This window comes from Camarhynchus parvulus, chromosome 4A, assembly GCF_901933205.1.
Source record: "Camarhynchus parvulus chromosome 4A, STF_HiC, whole genome shotgun sequence".
In the NCBI taxonomy this organism is placed as follows: Eukaryota; Metazoa; Chordata; class Aves; order Passeriformes; family Thraupidae; genus Camarhynchus; species Camarhynchus parvulus.
The window spans coordinates 12,373,771-12,391,840 of record NC_044600.1 but is presented as its reverse complement, the minus strand read 5'-3'; the positions used below and the strand labels follow the sequence as shown (position 1 = coordinate 12,391,840).

At 43.6% G+C, this 18,070-nt stretch overlaps 1 protein-coding gene across 1 annotated transcript in view; it reads left to right on the top strand.

The window, feature by feature from the left end:
- The window catches only part of MAMLD1 (mastermind like domain containing 1), an 81,144-nt gene that overhangs the window by 44,444 nt on the left and 18,630 nt on the right, over positions 1 to 18,070 (top strand). The window contains exon 2 of the mRNA XM_030967308.1: positions 3,249 to 4,970. Coding sequence (XP_030823168.1) covers positions 3,249 to 4,970 — 1,722 coding nt within the window. The remainder of the gene's footprint in view (positions 1 to 3,248; positions 4,971 to 18,070) is intronic.

Here is an 18,070-nt window from a genome sequence, read left to right as displayed (position 1 = left end):
TGATGCTCTCCTGGCACCACTGTGGTTGATGTGTCTGAGCCAGGCAGGGCCCAGTAACATTGAATTGTGTTCCTGTCCCCTGCAGTGGTCAGGGCTGCCACAGCAGCACGTGCATGGAGAGCAGCCACTGGGAGCTGGGGCTCCCCACAGCCTGTACCAGCCCAGAGCCTGCTGTGTGGGAGAAACAACCCCTGAGGTGTCAGTGGGGAACGCTGAAAACAGCCTCAGCCAGAGCAAGGAGGGATTTCTGTTCATAATGGAAACTTCATACTTTAGTGCCTGGTGACTATGGTCTATTTTTTACATTGGTGATGTGCTTGAAGCAGAAGGACGATGGCACCCAAGTGTCCCTTTTAACCAAAATTATTCTGTGATTTGTTTAGCTGCTTTAAGGAGCGTATCTTTCTCTCTCAAGTTTGGGGCTGTGTCAAATCTATCTTAAGCAAAAGCAATGTCACTAAATTCTGTGGAGTTATACCTGCCTGCACTGGGAGAAATTGGTCTTCTGGATTTTATGGTACTTGTGCAATACTCACCTGGGAAACAGGAATCTTGCTTTTCAAGAGAACATGACACCCAGCTAATTTCACTGCCTCTCTTACAGCAAATCTTCTCAGGAGGGCTGAGCAACAGCATCCTATTTAAAAGTCCTGTCCCAGTTTTGGAATACCTGTGCCATCAGAAAGCTATGGCCTTATTTTATCTGTTTATATCTAGTAACAGTCATAGGGAAATGAAGTTTTGTTTTCCCATCACACTTATTCCCCAGTGCAGCAGTTAAAGAACTGTTTTTCAGAGTGTTTAGAAAGCCCACATTTTTCCCTGGTAACTCAGAGCATAGGAATGTCCTATGGCAAAGGAAGAGCTGGCAAGGACATGCATGCCAGCATGTCAGCTGGCCAAGGGTGGGAGATCCCCCACCACTTCCTGCCTGAAGGTTCCCAGGGTGCAACTTGGGAGCACACTCTGTTTGTTTTGGATGTGTGAAGCCCCTGTAAATACCCTCTATACATGTCTGAGTTTTAAATATATGTAGTTAGTCTCTACCAACATGTTTCAGCCTACACAGGGCAACATCTGTTGAAACATGCAGCTCTGGCTTAATTTTAGCAGACAAAATGAAGGAAAACTATTTCATCCATCATTAGACTAACATTTGGGGGAAGATTTAGGCCTGGTTCCATCTCCTAAAGCTAAGCAAATTTTGGCCTCATCAGCAAATGTCTGCTGGTGCAGCAGTGTCTGTGTGTGACACTGGGACCGTCTCTCACAGAGCAGCAATCCTGGCCCAGCACAGACACTGCTGCCCAGAGAGGCTCTCAGGTAACCAGGCACTGAAAGGAACTCTCCTCACTTCTCCCACCTGTGGTTTTTGAGCACAGCCCATGTTGAAGCAATGTGACTGGAGAGCACCAGAGACAAGCACTAATAACTCTGTGAGGGACAACTCCTGGGGAGTAAAGGGAAAGCACCCAAAGGTCTCTTTGCCACAGTGCCAAAGCTGCTGTGTCTGGTGATGGAGGGGAGATGAACACCTCCTAAAAGCTGTTCAGCAGCTCACTGTAGTCTGCAGACCTGCCATGATGATCATGGACAACCAGCTTGTATGCCATCACTCTCTTCCAAATGTCTCTGTAAACTGGATACCAGCAATGTCTGATACTGGCAATGTCTGATACTAATCCCAAACTGCATCTACACCCTCAGCAACTGTGGGCACAAATCTGCCATTGTCCCTCTAGCCACCAATTTAGAAATAAGTGATGAGAGGTGTGAGACCAGCTGAGTGAGCCACCTGCCATGTTCCAGGTCAGAGCCATACACATTTGTGGGGCTGCCTGAAGATGGGCTGAATGTAGGGGTGGGCATGAGCTGCCTGCACAGTGCAGAGGAGCTGCACTTGGTGTGCCCCCCCTGTGGTGACAGTGCTGTGACACTGTTCTCTGAGAGCACCAAAGTGCTGCACTTGTGTGGTGACTGAGGCATAACTGCAATGTGTTTAAAAATTAGTGTAGCATTTAGAAGTTGGCCATGTGCAGCATAGCCCTGCACTGGATCTGGTTATGCTGGGTTTGGCAGGGCAAGTTTTCTGTTGATATGAGCTTTTATTAGATGGGATTTTTTTACAGCACTACATGATGGGAATTATTTGGACTTGCAGCCCAGAGCTGGGAGATGCTTTACAGGGAGCTGGCTAAGAGGAACCAGTGTTCTTTCACTTTCCATTGCTGATCAGATACTTTTCCATATACTGCTTCCCTCTATTGATAAACAAGGTCATAATGCTTATTTTCCTTAACTTGAAGCAGCAATGTTAAGGTCTGATTAATCCTGTGACATACAGGTCATGCTTGTTAAAATTGAAAGCCATAGATGATTTTATGTGGAAGAGATTGCCATATGCTGAAATGGTATGAGAAGCATTGTTTCTAGTTTCACTTTCTTTATATGTAGAAAGCAGGTTTCTTTTCCCTTAGATTTGTGAATTTACAACTCCCATCATTTCTTGTAGGTCAAGATATTTATATAATTGTATTTTGAAAACATCCATTTTTATGAATGAGTGGCAATCCTTCAAAAGAATGAAGCTCACAATGCCTTAGACATAGAAGAATAAACAAAAATTAAGAAGTTTAGCTGTTACTTACTCTTTCTGGAATTTAAAACATCTGTGATAGGAAGTTTGAAAGTCTGTTTAGATAGATAGCTGAGAATTTGGTTTGTTTTGGTTTGTTTAGAAAGTATGCTAGTTATTTCAGATGTTTGGCCTATAAAGAATGTAAAACAGTTTAATTGTCTCAGGTCTGAATTTAATTCGAGTCACTGGCAGAAGGTCACTAAATTCAGTCCAGGGTTTCATTCAGATTTGCCATTTAGACCTAAAAAATGTTACCATAAAAATGTTGGCATGTTTGTTATGCAGGGAGTATAATGTCTTAATTGAAATGCAACCAGAAACTATTTTAAAAACTTCTATTACAGCTCACATGACAGACAGTATTCTGTAGCTTTAACATCTGTTTTAAAGCCAACTCATGAGATTTAGGCTTTGTCTGACTAGAACTCTTTTGATTTTGGTGAAGTTGCACACATTTAAATCCTGATTGAATTTGTCTCACATGATTGGCTTTTAAATTGCATTATTTAATTTTCTTTATCTCCAACCCAGTGTTGTAGTGTGGTGCTTCAGCACATGTCAGAATATGGTCAATAATGGATCCTTTCTTCTTCCTTTTATATTTTCACAGTTACAGGGATCCATTAAAAGAAAACTGGAAGATGATAGCTCTCCTGCCTCCAGTGGTGTGCCTGATGTCACTTTCCCAAATGACAGTAAAAGACTTTGTCTTGATGATGTAAACCTTGCCATGGGCCAAGGCACCAATCCCAGCATGGCGTGTCCAGAAATGCAAAGTTCTCCATTCCCCACCGGTCACAGCGCTTCTTCCCTGGGAGTCACAGGGCACCCAGTGCTCCTGGAAAACAATCACATGAATGGGGGTGGCATTGGCTCCCCGTTCTCAGTGCCAGCCAACACAGAAATAAATCAGAAGGGATCAATAGGAGGGCAAACCAACAACATTGTCCATTACGATGAGAAAGGAAACAGCTTACAGTCTGTGGACCAGGAGCTGCAAGATCTATTGGAAGAGCTGACCAAAATGCCTGATCCTTCTCCCAATGACCTGGATCTGGAGAAGATTTTGTGCAGCAAGGCTGAAGATCCACTTGGTCTGAGTCATTCCCAACCAAACATAAGTACCACTCCAAAGTCCTCCCCGCAGACTTCCCACTTGGAGAACCATGTTGCTAACAAAGATTTTTCTCCAGGCTGCAATCCAACCAGTGGAGGATCCCCTCAGATGAGACCATCATCTGCTGGAGCTAACTTCCAGGTTCCTCCCTCAAACAAACCTGCTGCATCACCCATCTCTACAGCAGCTCAGAACAAAAACCAGCCACCACCGATGCTCCCAGTGCCCTTGCCCAACATGCCTGGCTCCAACTGGCATGCTCAGCAGCTAAAGCAGCTGGCAGCCAGCAAGCAGGTGTCTGGTGCCAAGCAACAAGTACAGGCTCCCAGCTGGCCAACTATGTCTCCTCCTGGTCTCTCTCCGCCTTACAGGGCAGGATCATCCCCACACCATCAACCTTTCAGTCCTCAAAATGTTATGGTGTCTGGCATGCCTGCTAATAATTTACCAGGAAACAACATTCAGAGTCCTCAAAACACTCTGCTTTCAAGCATGACTTCCAGCAGCACCCCATCCAATGGCCCCTCTCCCCCCTATGGCTCTGAGAAGCTCTCCAGTCCAGCTCTGAGTCAGCAGCCCTTCAGCCCTCAGAGCTCCATGCTGCCTGCTCTGACAGCAGCCAGCTTGCCAGCCAGCAGCATTAAAAGCCCACAGAACAACCTGGTTGCCAGCATGGCCTCCACAAATACTGGACCTTCTCCACCGTACAGGCCAGAAAAGCTGTCGAGCCCTGCTCTGCATCAGCAGCCCTTCAGTCCTCAAGGTACATTAATCTCCAACATCACTCCCACCAGCAATCCCACAAATATGCAGAACTCGCTTTTTAAATCAATGACTACAAACCAGACCAAAAATATGAACATAATTATGCAACAGCCATCCAGTAGCTTACAGCCAGGTCTGGTGAATGAGAGCCCTGTTAGCCAAGACCAGTTTTCTTTCAACAACACCAAACCACTGTCTCACTTTGCCTCAGAGTCAGCTACTCAGAAAATGTCCCCTCTGACAGCAGGACAAGGACAGCAGTCCCTCATTCACTATCTCCAGCAGCAGCAGCAGCAGCAGCAGCAGCAGCAGCAGCAGTCCCCAGCCACGCAGCAGCCCCAGCAGAACAACAGCAGCCAGTTCCTCCAGCAGCAGTTCCGACAGCTGATGCAGCCCCATCGGATGCAGAGGCAGATGCAGGCTGCCACACTGCCGTCTCAAAGCAGACAGGTGAGAACCTCTCTGTCTTACATGGCTTATGTGAAAATACCAAGTCATTTATTTTCTTAATTTGCTTTTCCATTTGTGTTTCAAATGCAACGTCACTAAATTTCTGAGGTGTGCACAGTGCATACACGGACAAGGCAATAAGAACTTCTGGTGTTATCATAGGAAATTTGTCTATTTCTTCAACTAAAAGTGGACCATAATTCCGCCTGTTTTAGCCTGGTGGAGAACTTTGTGCTATTTTAAAGTAATTGTTTTACTTGTATAGGTGATAGTCTCTTTTAGCTTATATTATAATCTCCAGAGATATTCTCCTTACATGTTTCATGTTATCCTTTCAGAGGGAGTATCTTCTTTTTATCTTAGTGCCCTTCAACAAATTCATCTCTGTGTTATGCTTCTGAGGCTAGAAAAGATCAGGTGGGGTGAGAAGTGAAGTTAAAATGTGTCCTTCATGGACAGCAGGTCAAACAGTACAGCTCCTGAATAGCAAAGAGGCAGACTTGAAATACCTGTTACTAGCATTTGCCAGAAGCCATTCCCTGCTTTGGATGAGGGCCATTCCCCACCCATGGTGATCTCTGATACCAATCCAGCTGGTAGATGCAAAAATGCAGCTGGCAAAAGTGAGGCACAGCCCTGGTTTCTGTGCAGCGACCTCCTCCTCCCCCTGAGACTCAGTGAGAGGTGTGAATCTGCTACCACTCCAGATCAGAGAGGTGTGCTGTGAACAGGGTCCTGGGAGCAGGGAAGGGCTCGGGGACTGGGTCTGAGAGCAGCCTGGCTCTGAGGAATAAACTCTTTTTGTTTGGAAGAATAGCTGGAAACACCAAACCTCATCACCAAACCAAGGCTTTGTTAGGCTGAACCAGCAGTTTGTGAGCAGACTCCTCCAAGCTGCTTAGCTGTGCACACAGTCACTCCATCAGCAGCTTGGGAAGGACTGAGACACTGCTCTCCCAGTAAAGCACAGACTGATCACTGAAATTCTACTGGGATCTGCTTGAGAGCTGAAGTGTGAAATGCACTCCAGAGCCAGGTCTTCTTTGCCCTTCTTCCCTGCAAAGTGACTGGTTCTTAAGGAGGGGGATTTCATCAATCTTGGCGTACTGCTGGTGTAACTAAATATCAAAATGTCCTGTGACAGCAATGAGAAATAGGGGATAGTTACTATCAGCTTCTGAGGGGTAAGGCAGCGAGGTGCTTTGCCACTGTGCTTCTTCAGGATCCCCTCCTCTTGTCCAAGCTGTGCTCCCTCCGTTCTCCCTTCCTGCAGCAGCCCAGAGCAGGCAGCAGGGCAGGACTGGTGCCTCACTGGATTTGTGTAGAACAGGTAACAGGGGGGCACATCTAGTGCTCTTCAGGGGGTTATCAAGGACCCTTATTCAACAAAGACCTGGAGCAGTTTGTTGCTCCAGGCACAGGAGGACCCTGTTTGTGTTTGGTGGGACCCAGGTTGAACAGAGAGTGGAGAGTCTTGCTGGCTGGGGATCCTGGCTGTGGATAAGATTGAAAGGGAGCAAAGTGCAGCAGTTCCACGAATTGCTGCCCACCAGATGTTTTACTCTGGAGGCAGGTGTGGGTGAAGAATACATTCATGGTGTTTTCCTGCATCTTGCATGAGGACTAGTAAGTTGTTAACCACAGTGACATGATCACTTTTGATCATGCGTCCATAAGCTTTGAGGTTTTTGTTTTTGGCTTCACCACTTAGTTTGTGAAGTAGGAATGTCCTTGTTGGATTCCTGAGGTTTCTATGCCCCAGTTTTCCCTGCTTTGCATTTTAGTCTTATACCTCTGAACCCTTTGCATCACTGATTAGACATTTAAAAAAAAAATTCCTGAAGTCAGTCTGTCTAATTGGCCGAAATATTCCTTCTTCGAGCAACTTTCCTGGTGCTCTGCCTGTGCTGCATTTTCAGCTGATTCTCACTGTCAGAGAGAGAATTATTATTATCTTGCTGCTATCAGTAAAGATCAAGGACAGTTAAGACAATGATTACAGGTGATGAGCATTTTACATTTTCAGACTAGTTAGGTAAGCTTATGGTGCCTCCCTCATTTTACAGGGCAGACTTAGACCAATAATTACACACCAGATGACAGTGCTCCAGTTTTACAGTCTGTTGAGCTGCTGAAGAAAGATGGTGGATATTCAGGAGTGGAGCATTTTGTAAGGTTTTGATAACTTTACTGCAAATCTCATAGAAGAAAATGGATCCTGAGTGCCAAATAAAAAGAAAGATTACATAGGAAAATGATTCTGTGTAGGAATCCTTGAGTCTGAGCTACTTACTACATTTCATGGAATCTAGCATGGAGATTTTACTCCATTAGAGTGAAGTACCCCCAGTGACTGTGGGTCTGATTTCCAGCAGTGTATCCAGAGCTGAATTTGAGCTTTGCAGAATTTCAGTGCAGTTCCCTCCTGAGGCAGGTGATGAATAGGACTTTCCAAGCAATGAGCAGTTGTTTCATTAAAAGGCACAATGTTAAAGATTCAGAAGACGGGGGAGACAACTTCTGCATCTCAAAAAATAGTAAATTTCTGGTGGAAATTTGCCCTTTTTTAGCCTCATTCACAGAAATTTGCTCAGAGAAAAATAAAAGCATTCCCTGAAATGTTGTTTAGTGCTTAAAAGTCATCCCCTTACTCTGTGTGTGTGTTTGCAAATGTGACTAAAATTTATAAAAAGAAGGCATAGTTCTCTCTTCTTTGGAGCAAGAGGTGCAGCTTTGTACAGAAGAAGAATGTGGATGGTGGCCAGTTGGAGAGAGAACAATAAACCATGAAATTTGATCCTTGTAGCAGGCACAGCAACACGGGGAACAGAGCAGCAGCCGCAGACCCAGAGTGAGCGTTTTGCTGTTGTTTCACTGTGTATTAAAGCAAACACTCCACATTCCAAAAGCAGGGTTGCTGCTGGTGCCTCACAGCTCTGCCATTTTCGTAGTTAGTGATGTATCTTTTAAGTGCAATCAGTGTGTGTCCCAGATCCTGTCTTGCCTGGACACTGCTCAATCTGATAGGGCTAATCTCCCCCATCTGAAGCACTGTGTCTCTATTGTTGGCCAGGACGGGTATTGATTGAGGCGCTGACAGTTTGCATTGTGTGGTACTGCAAAGCCTGGTGGGGCTAACGCTGCTCTCTGGCCATGGGCAGCTTTTCATTTTATTCCTGTAGAGCTGATACTGGTGAGTGACATTATACTCAAAGGTCTGGACTCTTAAATCCAAATATAAAGATGGTAGTAAATGCCAGAGTCAGAGGTAGTCTCCAGAGCTATCACATGCTGTTTTCAGGGGTAAAGCTTCACTACTTGACTCTGCCTGCTGTTTCTGGGAGCACAAAAAGCTGCATTTGCCCAGGCAGGTTGACTAGTTGGGCATCTCCCTGATTTTCATGTCTAAATAGAGTTTGTACTTGCAGATTTCCTGTTCTGGAATGTCCAATACACTGGGCCCAATTCTGCCTTCAGCAATGCTGATACAACACCTCCGTTCAGAAAAGCTGCTCTGTCAGTCCCTCCAGAGCAAGAGCAGCACAGGGCTGAGTGCAGGGGAAGGAGGGATCCCCTCCTACCCTGGGGCAGGAAAAGCAGCCGGTGACATTCACAGTTTGAGTCGGGCTGGAATACAATAAACCCTTTGGGTGGCTAGCTCTTTTCCAAGCCCAAGCTGATCTGAGTTAAAACTTGGGAGTCTCAGGGAGGAGAGCAGGATTGCCCACTGACTGCTCCGGGTGTGAAATGCTGAGAACCAAAACACAGCTGAAAAGGTTGTTGTGTTGGGGGGATGGATGTAGGTGATAAACAGCCATTGTCTGGGAGGGACATGCTGTGTCTCTGGGAACCAAATGTGCTATTCTTAGAGCTCTCTGCATTCCTGCTGACATCCAGGGAGTTGTGCGCTGGATTGTCAGTGAAGGGGATATTTGTTTCATCTCCATTACCAAAAATACTGATAGAGAAAAAATGACAAGGGAAGAGACAGAGAGAAAACTAATATTATTTGCAGTAAAAGTGGCTGTAGTTTTACTACATATGGACTGCATATGGGATAGTGAAGAACATTCTGAGGACTAAAATATCCTTTGAAAAGTAAAGTATTTCTTTGACTGTGGTAAAAGCAGCAATACATTATCTGAGTTGGAAGAATAAACTATAGGTTGCAGAGAAACACCAAAACTTCTGAGCTAGATTAAATATACTCTTTTTTTAAAGTTAAAAAAATCTTTCAGCGTGTAAGTTTTCTAAATATAGAAACAAAACTGAAGAAGAAATGTGCTGCTATGAAGAGCAAACTGACCCAGAGGGTAGATGTCAAAGGTTAAATAACTATAATGGAATACAAAATACAGCTTTTATTAATATGAAGAAATGGTAATACCATGGCCTGATTTCTGGGTGCCATATATTATGGGAAGTTATTTCTGCCTGTGAAAAGTCAGTGCACTGTGATTGTTAGGTGAGACTGTTCTGACTCAGCAGCACTTTATGAGCTCTGATGCAGGCTGATGAAGAGTTTGGGAAAGCAGAGAACACAACCTGCATCATCTGAGTACATACAGTCCTCCTGCAAGTACAGGGGAAAATAATGTTTTATTTGGGATTTCCAAGATGTCACAAGGCATCTTCCTAATGCATAAAACAATTACAGTATCATGCTTTATTAATAAAACCAAAAGTACTGGCTAGATTTCATCTGCAGCTTCAATACCCTACCCATTTTCTTCCTATTTTTAAGAATATTCTTCTTATTCTTCTTACCTTTTTCTACTTATTTTTAAAGCCACTTTGAATGAAGTTCTGCTGGTCTCTTCTCTTCTCTTCTCTTCTCTTCTCTTCTCTTCTCTTCTCTTCTCTTCTCTTCTCTTCTCTTCTCTTCTCTTCTCTTCTCTTCTCTTCTCTTCTCTTCTCTTCTCTTCTCTTCTCTTCTCTTCTCTTCTCTTTTTTAAAATCTACCTTTTTTTCTTTTACCAATGCTGTGAAGAGAAAATCAGATTTGATTTCAAAGGACAGTGGCAGCACAATACCAAAGCAAAGCCTTTGAGGGATGGAGGGCTTTTGAAGGCAAAGCAACAAGCCCTTCAGCTAATTAAGTGCCTTTGAATAGGGGAATAAAGGAAGCTGGTGATGAATCTGGATTACAGAGAGCAATAAGGCTGAGCCTGGAGTTTGACATCTCCACAGATGTTAAAACATCTTCCTGAATGGTCATTTCTGAATTTCTATTTATCTGTGCATTTGCCAATGAGTTGATATGTTTTTCAAACTTGGAGATTCTCTGTTCTCTTCTCAAGAGAGTCTGAGAGGAGCTTGACTGAAACTATCAACTGCCTTCTTCTCCCTTTCCTCCCCTGGGACTAAATAATGTCAGAGAGGTTTTGGAAAGTAAGAAGTAAACTTGTGGAACAAAATGGGGTGTTTGGCCTCAACATGTCAACAGTAATACAACATTTTCAGAAGTGCAGTAATCAAGATAAAAAACCCTTAATTCACATCTGATTTTCTGGGCCCATTGCTCTTTCTCAGTGTTTTTTTAAATTCCATGTGTTGTCTTGTTGTGTTCCATTTTGGGTATTTTAAAGCATTCCCCTGTTGTATTGGAGCCCTTACAGACACAAGGACTCTGTGTCTTAACCTTCCCACTTCTTTGGCTTGTATTTTCAGATGTTTGCAGGCACTGATGTTTCCAACTGCTCTGCCTAATGCACTCATAATTCCTTCCAGTTTAGCTCTCTGTTGTGCTGATAGGACTCTTGGACACCACACAGCACATCATTAGAGGAAGCAATCTGCACAGAAGCAGCTTGTAAATAGACCAAATCCTTCTAAACACCACGTGGGGAGCATCCTCCCCCACTCTCACCATCACCCACCTTTTGGATCTGAAATTAATGTGGACACTACACCAAAGCTGCAGCACTTCGCTCCATCCAGACTGGTCTTTCCCTTGGTTATGACCTGTTTAATAAAACGGAAAATGTACAGCCAGCAATTGAGCATTTAGGACACGGACAACTCTGTGGGAATCTCACACTGGACAAATTAAAATCCAACTGGAAAGCAAAAAGAGGCTCAGGAGGTACTGTAAACACCAGTTAGGGGTGCTGGAGGGTTTGAGGAAGTCTTCTCTTCCTTATGTGCAGGACAATGAAGCGATGAGGGAGGGTTGTCCAGGGTGGAGAAAGAGGAAGCAGTGCTCATGTGCTGTGAACACGTACAGGGAAATGTGACTTAGCCCAGAGAAATTTGGGGCAAGGTGCTGCATTTCAGCCTGACAGGCTGCTTGCAATGTTCAGGTGCTCAGGATGGGGCTGTGTGGCAGGGCTGCATGTCCAGGCTGTGTGCAGGGCTGTGTGCCCATGCTGTGTGTCCAGGCTGTATGACAGAGCCCATGTGGACAGTTCCTCTTGAGTTTTCCAGACAGCTTGGTAGCAGTTCACAGGTGTTCTGGGCTAAACATCAGCTGAATTAGGCCCTATCTGCAGATTTTCTCCTTTTTTTCTCCTCCCACATAACCCATTTTACCTTCTTTATTATCACAGCTTGGAAAAAAATCCATATGCAGAAATCTCTAATTAAAAGCAGTTGAGCAAAAGGTTTTGAACATACATATTTTCTCAACTATGCTCTTAGATACAATGAAGTTTTAAACATCCTGGGAATCTAGGGAAGGGCTTGACAGCCTTCTCACTGCTTGGCTTCAGGATGAATGCCATAACTTCCTTCTGTGTATCATTCTTAAAAATAACTACTTGTAGAGTGGTTAGTGATGGGTAAGGTGCATCCTCACTCACAAGTCAGCACACCCATAATTCTTACATTGCAAAGGTGTGTTCATGGCCCAGCGTGCTGAGGGATAGCAATGAGGAAATGCTTTCCATGACCTTGTTGTACACCCAGCTCATTTCAACTGTGTTGTAAATCCCCATTAATATCAGAACATCTTCATTCCATTTTCCCCATGTTTTTGGAAGGTAGGGTTGTACGTTGTCTGTATTTTCTGTCTCTCTCTTAATAATGACAGTTTGGGGAGCTTGTGTTGAACTAAAAGCAGCCTTTTGGAAAATGTGCTCACTTCCCTAAAACCATGCCCTACTTATTTCCTCAAATTTGATGCCTAAATTAATAAATAATTTTAATACTTTCCACACTAGTACTGTTAGAGCATGGTATCTACCCTTGATTTTTGGGGTGCTTTCTACCTAGTATTGTCTTGTTATAGTTTAAAATTATATCAGTACTTCACAAGGCAAAAATACGTGCAGAAGCGAACAGAATGAAGGCAAACAAGTGTGTAGGAGAGTCCCTGGATGCAGTTAATGTCGTGCCTGGCTCCAGCAGGGCGGGCTGACAGAGCAGCCCCTTTGCCTTCCCATTCTGCTCCTCTGCCTTCCTGCCTGGCTGCATGAGCCCTGCACACCAGCTCAAAGTACAAACATGTTTTGATTCAGATGCAATACCTAGAAATAACTTTCCTGGTAAAATGAACTCGGTGGGGTTTTTTTTTTTTTTTTTTTCTTTGGGCATTTTGGAGAAATTTCAGTGTGTGGGTGGGGGAAAACAAAGCCGTGTCTGTAAACAGGAACTGATATTGTCTGTGGGACTGAATGGGGAGAGAAACTGAACTGGCCTCGGTGATTCTCTCATGCATTTGTGAGTCTGGAAACTCTGGGATGATTCACAGTTTGCTGATTAATACAGGAGCAAGCAAAATGGTGTGAATTAACAGCCATTACAGAGCTGCACTGGATGGCAGATATCCCCCCAGAACAAATGATGTTTCATGAAGATTGCTTAGAGGAAGAGGTAATGGGTCTTAAATACGAATTAGAAGCAGTCCCATCAAAGCTGATAACATTAAGGTTTGAAAGCCAAACACTATTATGAGCTGTTTTCAAAAACTGTACATTTAGGAAGCCTATCAGTCTGCCCTGTTGGCTGTGTAATATTTCTGTCTCGAGCACTTTGGATATTTCAAGCAGATATTTCCAGCACTAATAATTGATAGAAATTCACAATCAGAATGCAGCAGCTCTTCTTAGAGCTTTGAAGGCTAATCACTCTATTACATGTTTTAAAGTTAAATTTTTTATAGCACATATAAAGGCAAATATCATCGTTATCAGTACATAATTCTGAAAAGCACTACCATTAACAAGAATAATCCTGTATTACAATTTAACCCTTGGAATATAGGAATGTTAAAAGATGAAGGTAGTGAATGCATTACTGTAGTATGAATAATATTCTCTGCATAACCAGCAAAATTATTTAACATTTGTCATTGAATTAATGAAAATGAAGTTCCTTGGATCAGTGTCAGGCAGATGCAGATGTGAATGCAGGTTATGCACAAGCTGTGCTGAGCTATTTTTCCCCACTACAGAATTGATGAGAGACCCATAAGGAGGGTAAGCCCTTTAATGTAGCCAAAATAGTGTGATATCCTGGCCTAAGACATTACATTAACAGCTTTATCTTGTAAAGATTCAAACACACACACCTAAATTTACGCAGTGGGAGGTCATTCCAGGATGACTGCAGGATTATTTCTGAGAGCAGAGTGAATCATGTATGTGTCTAGGCTTTGTATGCTCAAGGAAGACCAAAGGTGGAGCAGAAGGATGCAGCAAGGGGCCCAGCAGTCGTTGGCAATGCTATATTAGTGCTGCAGCAAAAAAAGACAGGGAGTTGGAAGCTTTGATACACTTGTTCCTGCCTCAGCTCGAGTTTACATTTGGATTATTTTTGGCTTTTCTGGTGGTGGTGTTGTTGTTGTTGTTGTTGGTACTGGGGTTTTTTTCCCTCTAGGGGTTAGTACCAGCATTTTACAAACTTGCTAAGCTTCAAACAAATAAATGTTTTAATCAGTCCAGGGGTTATTTGAAGTCCTCTTGTGTTTGTTTTTTAAAGTCATCAATTGCAGAAGGAAAATTTGCCCCTTGTAGGAAGAGAAGCTGTCCCATCCTCTCCGGCACAGCAATAAAAAAAAACAAATGGGGAAAAAAACCAAAACACTTTCCCTGTCTCTTTCGTGATTAGCAGACTTCTAATGTTAATGTGTTTCTTCCCTTTCCAGCAAGATGAGGACATACTACCCTGGAATATCAGTACTGTGTATCCCTGTCATAAACAAATCAATTGCTCTTAGTGCTTAATTACTCAGGGCTTTTGAAAGCTTCTCTTTGCATAATAAATATGTTTAATATTTCCTTTACTCGGTGGCATTAAGAATAAACAGTTTCAGCACTGGGTTGAAGGGTAGTTTACAGGACACTCGTGCTCGGGCAGTCTGTTTTCTCTCCCGGTTGCTCTGCAGGCTATGTTTAAGCAATGAATGAGCAATCATATCAGCATTATTTTTTTGTTTCATACAACCCCCTTTTTCTCCTCCTTTGCCGCTCAGTCAGCACACTTTCTGCAGTGGCATTTTCGTTTTCTACACGGAATTGTGTTTCTCAGCATAGCTGCATGATGAGTGTGAGCCGCTTTTTTCTCCTTTCCCTCCCCTCCCCAGAGATGCCCTGTGACTTCCTCTATTAGTCCATTAATCGCCGTGGCTCAAAATTCAGTCTGATCAAAGGAGCAGAACGAGGTTGAAAAGTGCAGATTCTAGCAATTGACTTGACTGTTTAGATTCCCTGCTGAGCTCATTTAGAGCTGGAATTAGGCTGTTCCTGCTGTATCTTCCGTCCTTGGCTCGGCGCTAGCGCGCTGCGCCGCCTGGCCCAGCCCGGAGCCAGCCCTGCCCTGCCCGGGCAGTGTCCATCCCTCCCTGGGCCAGCAGCCTCGGCTTGCCTTGATGAAAATACCTGTGCTCACATTGCTTTAGGTACCTGACTGCAGGAAAAGTGCAGAACCAGTTCGCTGAAGGAGTACATCTTGCTGGTTCTGGTTTTAGTGTAAGCCTCAAGTTTCCGTCTCCTGAAGATCTTTGCTAAGGCTGCGGTGAATGATACGAGTGGGAAAGCAAGAATTAAAACAAAATGTAAACGGGAAATTTGTAAACAACGTGAAGTTTCTTGTAAAAGTTTTCTTTACACGGTAATGAGTCACTTCAGGAATATAGTTGGTGTTAATGCCTATTTATACATGCAGTTAGAAACTGGTGCTGTTTTCTCTCATTAACAGTCTTGTTTTTCTTGTTTGCTTAAGGCAGAAATGCAGACTGCCCTTACCTGTGGTGTTTGCAGCAGATCAGCATCTGCTTTTGCAATTCTTACACATCTCAAATTCCTGCTGATGTAACTGGGAGTACAAGCTCTCCAGGAATAGTGTTGGACTCTTGATGTCATTATTTGTGATTCTACAGTTACCCAAAGTGTGCTAATATCTCTCAAATAGAGGTAGAGTCACTTGATGTGTAAGTTCTTATCTCATTAAGGTGAATTATTGTTACTGAAATGTGAATGGTGTTCTATTATCAGAGAATATTATGTATATAATGGTTTAAGAGCACCTAAGGTCACCAAGAACAGAGAAATGCTGATAACATCACCACAGACTGTGTGATGGTTCTGAAATGTGAGTAAATCTTTAACTGAAAAAGGTAGACATATCAGAGTTTTCCCATAGTTTAGGACTTGGATTAAAATCCCTAACATTTACTTATGTTGCATTTTTCTTTTCTTTTCTTTTCTTTTCTTTTCTTTTCTTTTCTTTTCTTTTCTTTTCTTTTCTTTTCTTTTCTTTTCTTTTCTTTTCTTTTCTTTTCTTTTCTTTTCTTTTTTTTTTTTTTTTTTAGGAAATTAAAAATTACTACTTAATAAGAACTTCTTTATAAGAAAAATTTTGGCATTGAGGGGGAATATATACCAATCTGTTTTGTGCCCAGTCCACAGTCTGAACTTCTTCCTAGATAGGTGGCATATATCTATATGTCTATAAATTATATTTTTAGAAATAACTGTGGTCTTCATGAGGGACCTTATCTGTTATTAGGTTAGTAAGGAACTCCTGTTTTCAGTGGGTTGCTCCATTCTAGGTTGACACAATATATAAAGTTACTGTGCTTTAGCTTATGAAGAGCTAAAGAATAATCCTCAAATTTCATCCTTTATAAAGCATTTATCAAAATGGTGGGCTAAAATCTTGCTTTCTCTGTGATTTCTTATTTTTTCTACTTATGATAATAGTATTGAGAAATTTCATAAGATGAAATGCTGTCTAGCTGCATTTAAAAGACACATTTTGCATATTTCTGTCTTGATCAAGCCAGGGGAAAGGTATGTACCTGCTGCCTAGATTACTGTCAAACATAACTGAAAGCAGAGTTGAATTGTACTCTGTTCTCCTAACAGACCCTGTTTGCTCCTCTGACTGGGTACTAAAAGGCTTTTATTGCCCTGCCTCACTAACATTTTCCAAATAAAACATTTTTTGCCAGTTTCTGAAGAAATAGCAGAACAAGTACCACCTTAGACAGGCTGGAAGGAGTCCTGTGCTGAGGATTATATACCAAAACAGTTGGCCAGAATAAGGAATTAAAGTAATGCCTGACATTAGGAGCATAAAAATGAGATGACCTTCTGTACATGTGAGTTTCTAACCCAGCTGCACCACAGGCTCCCCTCCATCACTGTTTCTCCACACCTTTACTGGGCAGAAAACAAAAGCCCAGCCGTTCAGCTGGGAAACTGGAACACATGCTTGCAAATGTTACAGCCTTTAAATGCATTGTATTTTTAACAGTAGTTCGTGATTGGAATGACAGGAAGGAAATGAGCAGAAAACATCCTATTCTATCTCTATATAAAATCTTGCTTGTGAAAGATACAGTTACCACAATAATGATGGGACGCCAATTGATTCATTGTGCTGGGAGACAAGTGCTGAGCCAGAGAGCCAGCGGGTCATTTTCTTGCTCCAGCTCCTCTTTGGTTGTTTGCTGAGGAAGGGCAGGAGAGGGTTATAAAGCTGCTGCCACTACATTCAATTCATGTTTTTCTCAGAAGAGACACCACCAGCCAAGATCTCTTTCCTTTGGAAATTGTGGCTGGGAAGGGCCCCTTTGGCTCGTCAGACAAAGTGGGCAGTCAGACAGCCCCTTTCCTGAATCCCAGGCAGGCACCAGACGGCTGAAGGAAGAGAGGCACCAGGCTGAATTAGATTGCCTCCTGCTTTGGACAGTACGGCAGGGAGGCAGGCTTAATTGCTTTGCAGCTGTTCATTTTTTCCCCTTCTCCCTCCCCTGCCTCCTCTCCCTCCTCCCAGCTGACTCCAGAGGCAGCCCCTGCTCCAGCCCCTGGAAACCTCCTCAGCTTGGGGGTAGAGTATCAGAGGTTTGTGGGCTCATTTTTATCAGCCCTTATACTCTTTCCTCAAGCCCAGCAGCAAATGGAAGCAGAAAGTAAAGTACTAAGGAAAACATTGGTGTAACCTGGTGGTTTGTTGTTTTTTTCCTGGGTTAGCTGGTGCCCTGGTTTCTGAAAGCTGCTGGGACAGGGGCAGGGCAGCAGCAGGCAGGTGGCTGGGGTAGCATTGGTATCAGGAGAAGCAGCAGGGTGTCATCAGCAGCAGGGCCTGGCATCCTGTCTGAGCTGGGAGAGCCTTCCAAGGAGCCCCCTGTGATGTGGCACTCCCTGCAGCAGGATTTACGAGACATTTGGGGTTTGCTGCTGCTCCCTTCACAGAGCTCTCCCAGCCTCCTGCCAGGCAGTGTGACTGTCAGCTAGGGCTGCTTTGGTGATGGTAAAGGAGCCTTGATACCAAAATGGTCCTGCCATGACTGTTCAAGGCAAAGCTCTTGAACCTTGGAGAACACGCAGAGTTCTCCAGCCCTCAAAAACTGCTCAGGCCAGACCTGCAGATTTGCATGTATCACATAATCCCAAACTGTCTGAACCTCATGTTTGTTAAGGAAACAAAGTTTGTTTCCTTAATTGCTCTCAGTCCTGGATTTAAAAATTTAAAAGGTGTTTCCATGCTGGAGCAATGAGGCTGTGGGCAGCACTGTGCTCACCTGCTCTGCAGAGAGGGGCTCTGCTCTCACTACTCAGCCAGCCTTCCCAGCTCTGTTCACCTCCAGCAGCAATGTCAAGCTAACCCAATTTTTCAGCTGGTATTGAGTGCCACAGGCAAGTTTCAGAGATGTC